Genomic DNA, 13,202 nt, shown 5'->3' on the forward strand with positions numbered 1-13,202 from the left:
CATCTAGTGGGTAGTAATACAGTTAGCACTGACAAAGCAATTTACATACATTATTTTAGTTAACTCACAAAATATATAAATAAGGATTGAAATTTAATGAACACATTTAATGAAATTTAATGGATGGTGTAGCTGAGTGGATTGAGCATGGACTGGGAACCAAAGGGTCATTGGTTCGATTCCTAGTCAGAGCACATGCCTGAGTTGCAGGTCAGGTCCCTAGGACTGGGTGCTCAAGAGGCAACCACACATTGATGTTTCTCTCCTTTTCTTTCCCTCCCTCTAAAAATGAATAAATAAAATTTTTTAAAAAAAGAAATTTAATGAACACCAATGATATGTGGCACAGAGTAATCTCTGTTTGAATATTTTTTAAAAATTTTTTTATTTTAATCATTGTTTAAATACAGTTTTCTCCCTTTTACTCCCAAAGAATATTTTTTAAATAAAGAAATATAAGCACAGCCTATCAAGGTCAACAAGGACTTTTGGAGAGAATCCTGTCAAAATCCTTCATTATACAAATGGAGAAATCAAAGGCCAAAATGTAGAGTGACTTATGCAAGACCATATTCGCAGCTATTTAAACTTAGTTCTGTCCCAGGAGGATCCACACTCAAGTGAAAATTGAGACACAACAGAGCATCAAAACTCTGATGTGTTGCATTGCTTTTGGACACATTCTTCTGATTGTTAGGCTGAACGTAGTGTTTGGGATTCTTTTCTGTGAATGATTCAACAAGAAACACTTTTTGAGGAATTGAGAAATACATTTATTGATATATTTTTTAAAGATGTATTCATTTATTTTTAGAGAGGGAAGGGAGGGAGAGAGAGAGAGAGAGAGAGAGAGAGAGAGAGAGAGAGAGAGAGAGAGAGAGAGGGAGAGAAACATCAATGTGTGGTTGCTGGGGGTTATGGCCTGCAACCCAGGCATGTACCCTGACTGGGAATCGAACCTGCGACACTTTGGTTCCCAGCCCGCGCTCAATCCACTGAGCTACGCCAGCCAGGTATTGATATTTATTTTGAAAGACTAAACTATTAACTGTAATAACTGGAAAGAAATCAGCAATAGTGAGGTCTGGCTAGGGTGACTGGTTCACATCAACTAAATTCAGAAGGCTGATGTATGAACCAGAGCACTGGTTTATTAATTCATAAAGGGAGATATTCTGTCTAATCAACTGAAGTACACATGTTGGCTGGTCAGCAACTGTTTAGAAAATCCAATACAGAAGGCCTAATTATAATAAAAAGTTGCTTGGTGGGCATGAAACCAGAAGAGGGAGAGTCAGTTGGCTCATTGGAATGACTCACGTCTGTGAACCTGGTGCACCCTTCTCCACTACAGGGATACACTAGTTAGAGGGACATGATGCTAATCTTCTCTGTTCTGGGCAACTTCTTCCTTAGCCCTGGTCAGTACTGGAGACACACTGATGAATTCTTCCTTGCAGAATTCATATAACCTGACTATTCTCTTTATCTTAATGTTTTTTTCAGCTTTCTTAGTTACAATACCACATCAACTTGCATTTATAGAGCCACTTCTGGTCAGACCTCCATAACAACACAATTACAAGATCTTAGGGAACTATTCTGATAAGGCATTCCTTCAATTACATTTTTATTTTAATAACGTGACTCTCTGAGAGGAGCTTTTCACCCAAGTTCTTTAGGACTTACTTAATCCCTATGTTCAGATAAGCAAGTCCAAGACTAAACTGAAGGCAAGTCTGGGTTTGACAGACATGTATAATTGTGTGTACCAGTAAAACAGTATGATGTTCCCCTTCCCTCCTCTATGGGTCAGGGGAAGGGGAGAGAGAGAAAAAAACTGATTTGGAGATTAGAAGTTGGAAAAGTTAAAGGATGCAAAAATAAGGGTACAGAAGAATTAGTGTTTCTTATGAGTTTTAACCTGTCAGCTACTCCTGTATTCTTCCTTTATGAGTGTAGTGCTGGACTTGTGATGGACTAGACCAAATATCCTGGATACACTTCTAATATATGTTGGTGTTTTGGTAGGAAAGGTAAGAAAGATCTGGAACATGGCATGCTGCTAAAGAGGGAGAATCAGGAAGTTGCTTCAGTGGATAAACATAATACCTTGATGGGCAGGATAAAGAAGTTATCTTCCCAGTGTTTTTATGTCCAAAAATTCTTACCACAACATACAGGTCCAACACAAATAACACTTCTTTTATATTACAAAATCTTTTATTACAAAATCATAAGCTTGTAATTCTGTAACACAACAATATCACACTCAAGCACACCATATGACATTTTAGGTGAAATGTTCAAATTAAAACTATAAATTACTTACACCCATATTATTTCCCTACCAACCACACTCAAGCAGGCCTTACTTCTGCTGGACCCTATATTTTCAAGTGATTCCATTTTCTAATCTACTTGTTCTAGTAAAATATCAGTTCTAAATAGACTTCTCCCATAAACTGCAAAAGCAATGTTCATAGAATGTATATATTCAAATTTGATGAGATAGAAAAGTGATTAGTTAGTAAATGACCTTGTTAATTTTGAACCCCAAATATGTTAATCTTAAACATGCATTTTTCTTTAAGTGAGTTTTGTTTTTTCCTTAATCCAGTCGACATACAGGGATACCCTGGTATATATTCCATATTTTCCTTTCACTGCACACTCTTCACCCCAGCTAATAATTCCAGTTAAGAAATTGATGCCTTCCACTTCAGTAACATGGGGCCCCCCACTGTCTCCTTGGCATGAATCTTTCCCTCCCTCATGGAAGCCGGCACAGAACATGTTATTATAGATAGTGACCTTTGTGGAGTGAAGGCATGTGGCTCGGTCAACAAGTGGAACTTTAAGGTACTGAAGAACTGAAGCTGATCTCCCTCTGTTGAAGACTCTCCCCCAGCCACTCACTGTGCCAAACCCAAAATTGAGAAAGATGTTTGTGTATTTCTTGTCAGCAATGCAAATAGGTGTTACATAGCTGTTTAGCATTAAGGGTTTATCCAATTCCAGAAGGGCAATGTCGTGGCTGTACTTATTAATAGTTGCATTGTAGCTGTGGTGAAGAATAGTGCGAATCACATTTCGCTTTTGTTCTGTTTGTTCCTCCATCTCAATGTTATGTTTACCTATTGAAAACAGATTTCTTTGTCAGTCACGGTCTTTCCCATAGAGAAACATTTTCCCATAGAGAGACACATTTTCCAAGTGTCCACCAAGCATCAATTACTTAACTAGCATTTCACCCACTGAAAATAAATTTATCTTCAGTCACAAATAGTCTTTCACATAAAGAAACAGGCCTTCAGAGTGTCCACTCAGCATCACTCAATTAAGTGGCAGCCAAGTGTCAAAGATCTTAATCTTACATTGGTATCATTTGGGTAACATGTAATGAGGGCCAATGCATAGTTTTCAGACCAAAACATGATTTAAGACCCATCATAGAGATGGTTTCATTCACCCTTGCTGTTACAAGTCTTAACGTTGTTTGCAGGTGATAATCTGCTTGTCATGAATTATTCCAGACTTTCCCAATTGCAAGTATTTTGGCTCCTTTTTATGGTCATTCATTCAAATGTTAGTTGAGGGCCCACTACAGGTTGTGCAAGGGACCAGCGATACAAAGATCTGTGATATGACACAGCTTTTGGGAAGGCTCAGTCTTGTAGTGACATCAATATAGAATTGTTTTTCACTGAAGTGAGTACTAATATGGGTACACAAAAAGAACTCTGGGGAGCTTAGAGGATAAAACAAGTTGGGCTTTGAAACTATGGCCCTTCTACCATTAGCCCAACTTATTTATCAATGATCTTTTTAGACTTTGGTAAAATATGATATACTAGTCTTATAGAAGATCTAGTGATGTTGCAGACTATTATCCTTTTGTTTATTTACCTGCAATAACGGTAATTTTAACACCAGGTTCAATACAGTGGGCTGCAGTTACGACCCATTTTTCATTAATGATGGAACCTCCACATAATGCTTGAATTTTACCATTCAGAACGACCTGTGGAAACAAAATTATAAATCTTATAACAAATTTGATTCAGAACAAAATAAATGTGTGCTGTTTATAGAAGTGGTCAAAAAGTTGGCCTGCAGGTGCTGGCAGAACTGGAGTGTTTCTGGAAAGTGTCAGCATTGCAGATTAATTAGTGTTTCTGGAGCATAATCAAAAAAGCCATTTCTGTAACTGTCTTGAAGAGAATGTTCGGTGAGAGCCAGGGGAAGCTCGAGATGAGGTAAATATGAGGGAACAGCTTCTCCTCAAAATCTGGGACCCTCAGATTCCATTTCCCGGTGAGTTACATTCTCTAATGGCCAGAACTGTACATTCACAAATGTGCTGAGTCAACTCCTTGAGCTCAGTAGTTATTATTTGAGTCTCCTGTCCTTGCATGAGGAAATCTTTTTGCTGCAGGTTATTTGAAGAGAAAAAAATATTGATTTTTTTAAAGGAGGTCTTTTCAAGCCATTCTTAAACTGGAATATTCTGAAATGAGACCTACGGCCTCCATAAGGGCTATGTTTATGGCCATCCACTCATGCACTCCTTCCATTGTCCCTAACCATATTTGACTGCCCGTGGCTAGATTTGTCAGCTGTCTTTGTCCTAAAAGGTGTACTTAGCTGTGCCTTATTTTGAGGCACAGTGGACAAAGGTAGTTTGGGTGCTGCTTTGAGCCTGGGCATTATTGGATAAGAAGCCACTCTAGTCTTTCATCTGCACATTCATGGCATAATCAGAGTAGATAGTGAATATTTTCACCACCTCAGTGACTAGATCAACTTGGAGAATTTCACTTCCAATGTAAGCAAAGGCCTTGATCCACCTCTCTAGGAGGAAAGCAGAGAAAGTGAACACTAGAGGGCACACTTAACATTTGATAAATCCTTTGTGGACTCTGACTAGCTCTTGTGAATAGATGCTCTTTTACTAAATAAAGCACACAAAGCCCCAGGCATAAGCCCATTCATACACTAGGAGAAAGGAATGGTCAGTTCCTTTTAGTGTGAGTCTGAAAAGGTCCTTGGGACATGTTCTAGTGAAGATTCTTTTTGTCCTGAATTCAATTGAACACCCACTAAGTCTTAGATGCAGGAGCACCAGTGTCCTATGACCCATGGGGCTGACTCATTGCAAGCTTCAGACTCCCCTTTCCATGCTCTAGTTTTCTCTTTCATTCTAGTTTTTGCTTTTTTACTTTGAAAAGTTGAAAAAATGTTGGAAAACTCACATAATACAATAAACTCCAGTGTACACACCACCTAGACTTAATAGTCTTAATTTTGGGGGAGCATTTATTGGTTGCTTATGATGGTCTAGTCACTGTGCTAAGTGTTTTATGTATATTTAATACTCACAACACATTGGGGAGTGATATTAATATTATCATTTATACTGAGCTAACTGAGCTTTAGAATATGCACATTAATTCCCTAAGGTTAGTGGCAAAGCTAGGATGCAAACTTGAGTCTGCCTGGCTTCAGAATCTACGTTTCTAAGTGCCCAGTATTTCTCCAAGTGTGGTTGGTGGGCCAATTGTGGTAGAATCACCTGGGATGCCTGTAAAATGCAGATTTGGAGGCCCACCAAGACTTAATCAGAATATTTGGGGGGGCGTGGGGCAACAGAAAATGAAGATCTCTGGGATATCCTTACACATACATAATTTTGAAAAACTCTGTTTCATAATTCTCAAGGGCTGGTGACCTTTATGTTTTAAAAGTGCTCACTCTGGACAGATTGGGCTACATAATTTCTGGACTCACTGCAAGATGAAAATTGGGGACCCTTGTTCAAAAGCCAAGAAAAATAGCATTGAAGACATTAAAATACAAAAATTTTGCTTTCCTTCTGTGGCCTCTACCAACCTATTGGGGTATTTTTTAATTTACTATTTAATGTCCTGCTCCCTCAGGAATGGGGGATCATTACTGGGAAGGCAGATATTGACAGGTGCCCAGGGCCTGCATCCTGCAAGTTAGCATGCAAGTATATGTACCCTCCTCACACCTGACTGGTGCCCTGTGCCCAGCAGTGGTAAGGGTAGGTCAATCTTGCTTTCCCACTGACCCACTGCAGCAATCATTCCCAGAATGGGGATTCCCAAGGGATTGCAAGTGGTCAGCATCTGGAATGGAGATGGGCAAGCATCTTTCCCCACGATTCACCCTCCAAATCTTCTGTGACACACTTTTGGTCCTGAGGAGTCATGTGGCCATTCCCCCTCCAAAGATGTCATAGGGTGTGTGCACCCATCTCAACCTTCCCTGTAACTGTGCAGGAGGAAGATGACTGTGGTAGCTATTGGGGATGAGGAAGGGGAATATGTCCGTGTGCCTGGGTTGGGGGTGGCAGTGGTCATTGGGCAAGTGTTAGAAGCCAGAGGCAGGGCTGGACAAAGCACCAGGAGACAGGGGAGTAGGAGGTCCAAAAATACATCCCCTTGGGGTGTGACAAGTGAGACTGCAGTGATTCCAGGTTCCAAGTCCATAGCCCATGTATATCCTATTGTCTCATCAGACTTGAGTCATAAAACACAAATGCAAAGCATTGAGGATTAAATGGGGGACTCTTCTTGATGCAGGGCCCTGTGCAATGGTCACAAGCTCATGAAGCTGGTCTTGACCCCAAGTGATTTTCATCACCAAGCAAATTTGGGCAACACTGTTCTATATTGGTCCTAATGGTTACAACTGAATACCTCTGTTCAAGTAACTGGAGTTAAGAATGCACAAGCAGTGATGTAAGGACACTTCTCCTCTGTGTCAGAGGTGACTTAGACATCTCTCAGCACAATGTGCTAGTTAGGCCAAATTGAGTGATATCTATAGCCCTTGGGCAGAGAGACTATGATGTAGCCAGTCTGACTCCTGCCAAAGACTTGCTGCCTGGAGCTTCAACAGCTTTCTGGGGATGACTGAGAAATAGGGTTGTGTTCTTTTAAGCCTGAAGAGCATTTTTTTTTGCCAATCCCTGATTGGTATTTGATATTTTAGCAAACATCTTTGCCAAGAAAATTCCTAAAATATATTTGCATTGAAAGATATTATAAATGACTTGGTTTTGGAATGTTTGCTTGATCACCTCAGGGTCACAGCTATATAAATATTAGCTATTTGGGGATGAACTGTCTGCTTGGCCAAGGCCAACTTCTTGTAAGGCGTCCCTTTGGAGAATGATGGGAAAAATGGGAAAGCATATGTTCTGGGCATGGCATCTGCGTTCTGACCTATTAATGTTTGTAATGTCCTAACACAAGCCTGTTTTCTCCCTTTCAGACACAGATACACACCACATACACTCACATGCATATACAAAATACACATTTACATATCTGCTCTGGTGTTCTTCACTGACAATGCCAACTTAGGTGTAACAGCTGTTGCCCTGTTGTTCACTTCCTAAACTTTTAACTTGAGCCTGGCCTTTCCCTGTGATTTCAGCAAATCTTTATTCTGCCCACCTAGCCACCTCCAGCTTTACAATGTTTTTCTATATTTGCATACTCATTCTCATATAAAAAGCAAAACCATTTCTGAATGGTGTGTAGCTTGTTGTGGCCACAGGTGTGATTCACCCAGCCCTAAACCCTACTTCATTTTTTTCTGGGCATGGAGGCAATGCTCACTTTCAGTTTTTAATGACTAGTTAACTAGATTGGTCATTGAAATAGATTTCATCAAACTATTCTAGAGAATAATAGTCTAAATGTTCTGTCCAAAATAGTTTTGTGAGACCAGGTAGGATTATGTTTGTCATCTTTTTATTTCTCCTAATTGGAACTTTATCATCTGAGCTAGGATAGAGGGTTACCTTTCCAGGTGAAGATATTGCTATAGTCTTAGGATCTTGATATAACATCTTCCTTCCAATACCCCCCGCAAAAGGAAAATTTCTGGTTCATACATATGGTAACTTTGCATGCTGTCTGCCATGGGCGTGTCCTAATAGAATGGAAAGAATTTGGTCTGTACAGGTAGCTGTACAGTCAAGAACTTGCATACCTTTAAGGATAGCTTCAGCCCAAAGTTGAGGAAAGCCCAGACTGGGGAAAAAACTAAGACATTTTAAGATTGTTTAGGCTGAGAATAAACTAAAGAATAGACGCATTTTGTCTGTTAAAATATTTAAATACAGGCAATTGCATATGATACAATTTAATATAAAGGATAAGGAAAGCTTAACAACCTGGCTTCCATTGTATTCTGTTCTTGATAGAACAGAAAACAGCAGACCAGGTACTTGGCATTCAGGGCCAAACAGATCTAAGCCAAAGCAGAACGTGTGGGATAAGGTACTTGGGGTTTTGAGCATGCTCAGAATGATCAGTTGACAGGCTCAAGGTCACGGGACGAAAACCAAATTAAAGTTTTGGAAAGTCTCAACACTGCCTCGCTTCATCAAATCTTTCATTTTTAAGATGTCTTGTAGTATAGGGGTTGCGATTTCCCTTTTTCTCTAATGTTCGAGAGTTTCCATTGCTTCCCTACGTAGCTGTATGAAAATCAAGTCTTGTTTTAGTTCCCACTGCGATAAGGAGGCTGAGGCTATACTGAGATGAGGAAATAGCCTTTATGTTCCTATATAGTGCACTTAACCCTGTAGCTTACTCTCTTCCCTCCTGAGGTGTCTGTACAGAGTCCCTGCTCCCTTTCTCCCAGTTCTCAAAGTGGCTCTGAGCCCACCACTGGACATCTGGAGGGAAAAATGAAGGAAATTACCCTTGTACCTCCCTCACACTTTCTATCAGGCCTTCTGTCAAGTGGATGAGGGTTTGAGGTCAGGCTAGCTGGCCTGCACCTTTGAGGTTGGGGGTTGGGTCAGAGCCATGCAGGCTGGAATCAATAGCTATTCTTTGAAGTGTCTGTGGCAACCACAGTGGCTGCTGTGGAGCCCTTACCTCCAGTCCTGGAGATGAAAGTCCTAAACAGCATAAGGTAAGAAATGAATGCGACCTGGAGGGGCCACATGGAAGGTGTACATAGCTCCTTAGGATGTCAAAGCTGTCCCCTAGCCTACTCTAATCTCCCCCTAGGTGAACCAGTGCTCTCAACATTCTCCTCATGGGGTTATGCACCACTGCTGTCCCCAGTGAACAACCAGACAAACATTGTTTCAACCAGCATTTTCTCCCAAAGCTGCCTAGCCCACATAACTGACCCTGTGGTTGCAAAGGGCTTTTGGAACCAAGGCCAAAACCTGCCTACCTGCCTGTAACTTTCACATGTAAATCCACAAAGAAAAAGTCGTCTTCCCCTTCTCCCTGTGGCACTTTAGCTCTTGCAAAACAGCTCACTTAAAACTTTTCTTTAACAGACGAAATCTTTCTATTTCATTCAAACCGTTCATTACTCCAGATGAAAGTCATCTCCCTGTTCTTTGTGGGATCTCTACATTGAAGTGTTTGCTTTATCCCCCTACCCCCCTTGTTTCAGAAGCATCAGCATTTTAAATCACTCTTTTCTAGGTGATGTTGTTAAACAGTCCTTTCTATTTCATTGCCATAGAATAGTTTGGCCTTTGAAACCCCAGCTGTTGCTTGTTTCCTCTTGATGCCTTGGCTGTAGCAGGTGCACTTTAGTCTTGTCTGCAATCAAATCAAATATTTCCACCCTGCAGATTAGCCATGATGGGGTGGAGCTGGCTCTTCCACAAATGAGTGATTCTAGTTTGTTTTATTTCTGTTTCTTCTTTGTCTAAAAGTGACTTTTGTATGCTCAGTTTATCTCATATTTTTAAAACAAGTAACCTTACATAAGAAATTGGGTGGGGGTGGGGATGGACAAAAACAATGAAGAAATACGACTTAGTGTTTTTCAAGTATCCTAGAAGGTAGCTCACAGTTCTTTATCTTTGGTTAAGAACAAACACCTAGTACTTTGCAGTTCTCCAGTCAGTAATCTTACTTCATGTGGGTGAAATAGGGAGTGAATGTGTGGGCGCACATGTATGCACACATGTGGATGAGTGATATTGAACATTACAAATGATTTTAGCTTGACTTGATAGGAAAGAGAGAACAGGTACACTTAATTACCAGTGTTAAGTAAGGAGGACATGACAGATTTTAAATGATGCGTATCATTTATACCTTCTTCCTCACAGTACAATTGTACCATCATCTAACAGTTTCTTCTGCTTAAAAGAAAAAAAATAGTTTGCTAGAGTAAAATTTCTATTAGGAAAGACTGGCATTGTAAAAAAAATTGGCAAGCAACTGGCTCAAAGGGGACGCATGGGGAATAGATTATGTAACTCAATTGAGAGTTTATAAAACCCCATCTTTTTAGCTCTCCTTTAAATGTATTTGCATTTCATTTCTGGGTTGACAAGGGAATGATGCTAAGCCTGCAATGCATGCATCCTGGGATTTTTAAAAAATCCCGTTTTTTTAAATGGAGAGTCATCTTCTTAGCTGATGAAACACCCCTGAATGACTGAATCCTCCATTTCAGGTACTGCTTTATGTCCCACAAGCCCAAGAAAGATAATAATTATAAAGTAGAATTTTTTTTTGTTCTAAGCACCTTACCCATGGAAGTTGGATACAGAATGAATGAAAATACACAAGATCACACGTAGTAAAATTAGAGGGAATTAGATACATGGATGTTAAATAGAATGAAGCATAATTATAGTGGCTGACCCAAAAGGGATTGTTCAAGGAGACATTGAGGAACAAAGTCAAGGGTCAGTCTTATGAATAGTCATGAATGAAAGTAAAGATGTGGGTGAGTGAAGGAATGGGCCATGGTGCATGAAGGTGGATTAAGCATTGGTAGGATGCTTAAGTAGGGGACGGAAGGTATGTAAAGGAACATATGTATATTTTACTGTTTATAAGATGAAGCCCAACAAATGTTATTAAAAACAAAGGTAAAAGAAAGGAAAATATGAAGTTCTGGTGGCGATGGTCTACAACCCTTCAGTAACATTCTCCACCATGTCTGTGCGAAATCTCTGCCTTCCAGGGATAGGTTCATTATCTTACCCATTGTATTAGAAAATAACAGGCAATCTAAAGAATCCTGGATAGAGACATAGCTGGTCTCAGAAAATTTCATTAGTGTTAAACCCGGGGACATTTACCTGATCCTGGCTTAAACTGTTAACCTCTCTGATGATTCAAAATTCTTTAATGCTATTGGTTTTTTATGGGCAAATGTTTAAACCTCGGTAGAGGTTTAGTGAAACATTATTGAAATTACTACAAAATTACATGATTGTGGCCACTAGGAGTTTTTTATCTTAGACTCAGTTATTATAAGTGCTGTCCAATAGAATGATGATGGAAATGTTTTGTACCTGCGCTTTCCAATATGGTATAGCCACTAGCTACCTATGTCTCTTCTGCACTTGAAATGGACTGAGAAAATCCACTCTGAATTTGATTTAACAGTAGTTGAATTTAAATACCTACATGTGGCTAGTAATTATCTTATTTGACAGTACAACTTTATATAAGGACTGCCTTGACTCCTTGCCTCTGGGGCCTACTTTTTCTCTCTGATGGAATCACTTAGGCTTTAGCTATAGCTAGTTACAACCCAGGCTTTGCTACAAGTCTAGCTCTTGGATGTTGCCTCAAAACTGTGCACAGTTGATTCTCACACGTGTTGCCTGTAGATCACACCTGGAGCAACATGCAATTAGGTATCATGAGTCCACTGTTTGGGGTTTTGGACCTTAATTTCTGTAACAAGTTTATTGCCTTTGGACCAGTGGCTTTTAAATTGTAGTGTGCATTAGAATTACCCAAAGTACTTATAGCACACAGATTACTGGGCCCCACCCACTCCCTAGAGACTCTGATTTTGTATGCCTAGGGTGTAGGATGGAAATTTGCATTTCTAACAAGTTCCCAGGAGATTCCAATGCTACCACACTTTGAGAACCACAGCCTTAGATCAAGCTGATTTCTCATAACCTGGTTCCAATTGCCCAGTTCTTGTCTTAATTCTTCCTACTTGAGTCCTTTATAAAATCCCTTTGAAATAATACAGTTTTTCGGGACCTAGAGATTTTCTGACTCTTACCAGTTCTCACAGGGGCAGAAGCTAAAAGTAGCATCCTGAACCCCAGTACCTGTGACCTCACTTCCATCCCTCCCTATTGCTTGTCTGGGATCCTGCTATGCTATTATTTCCTTGATGCCAAATTCTCCATGACCTTTTATAGTAGCTGTCTCTGGGCTTCTCTTTCACCAGCTGCACCCCCACTTGGGGGCTTCCTCATATTGCTTAGTGCCGAAACTTGCCTAAACACTTCCCTCACCCTGATAGGACTACCTAGTGTCTTTTTAAAAAAAGATTTTATTTATTTATTTTCAGAGAGAGGGGAAGGGAAGGAGAAAGAGGGAGAAAAACATTAATGTGTGGTTTCCTCTGGCGTGCCCCCCACCAGGGACCTGGCCCAAATCCCAGGCCCGTGCCCTAACTGGGAATTGAATCAGCGACCCTTTGGTTTGTAGGCCGGCACTCAATTCACTGACCCACAGCAGACAGGACAGTCTACCCAGTGTCTTAGCCTCAGACTCCACCTGGCCTGCCCCTTGCCCTCTGAACTCCAGTTATGACACATCTATATAGAGTACCTACCTGCCAAGGGAATTGACCTGGTTTGACATCTTTTCCACCAACAATTCGAGTGAAGTTGTTAAATGGTTGGGTGCTTTGAGTGACGTTATCCTCAATATTTTCATCTTCAGTAGAATTTCCATAGTCCCTATTGGGATAAATAGTCTCAGCACGGGTGAACTCGTCAGAAGGGAGTGCTACAGAAACTCTCCCACATGGGAATGGCACTAGAAAAACAGAAAAAACAATTAGTATTTGAATATTTCTCATTGGCAAGCAGAACATGTATTACGAAAGATCAAAACTGAGGCCCATCCTTGTCACTTCTGAAAAGTAGGCCCATCAATATTTTTAAAAATTTAATCAATGAATATAGTCTCAAACTAAAAGGTTAATTGCATTATTTTCATGGAAAATTTTCAAACCCTTCATGAAAAAAAACATTTGACTCAGGAATTCATCATCTTTACAGAAATAGGATAAGAGTTCCAGAATCAAATTTTGTAAGACTTTTATAAAGTCTAATGACTTTCTGTTTAGTATTTTAAAGATTTTATTTATTTATTTATCTGGACAGAGGGGAAGAGAGGGAGAAAGAGGAC

The 13,202-nt window shown here is 40.1% G+C and overlaps 1 protein-coding gene across 1 annotated transcript in view; it reads right to left on the reverse strand.

Annotated features, from left to right (window-relative positions):
- Positions 1–2,270: 2,270 nt before the first annotated feature.
- Positions 2,271–13,202, reverse strand: part of F9 (coagulation factor IX) — a 31,408-nt gene continuing 20,476 nt past the window's right edge. Inside the window, exons 6-8 of the mRNA XM_045839400.1 lie at positions 12,622–12,827; positions 3,910–4,024; positions 2,271–3,137 (exon numbers count right to left, since the gene is read on the reverse strand). Coding sequence (XP_045695356.1) covers positions 2,590–3,137; positions 3,910–4,024; positions 12,622–12,827 — 869 coding nt within the window. The 3' untranslated portion in view covers positions 2,271–2,589. The remainder of the gene's footprint in view (positions 3,138–3,909; positions 4,025–12,621; positions 12,828–13,202) is intronic.

This window comes from Phyllostomus hastatus, unplaced genomic scaffold (assembly GCF_019186645.2).
Source record: "Phyllostomus hastatus isolate PE091 unplaced genomic scaffold, TTU_PhHast_1.1 phas_contig_30, whole genome shotgun sequence".
NCBI classification, from domain to species: Eukaryota; Metazoa; Chordata; class Mammalia; order Chiroptera; family Phyllostomidae; genus Phyllostomus; species Phyllostomus hastatus.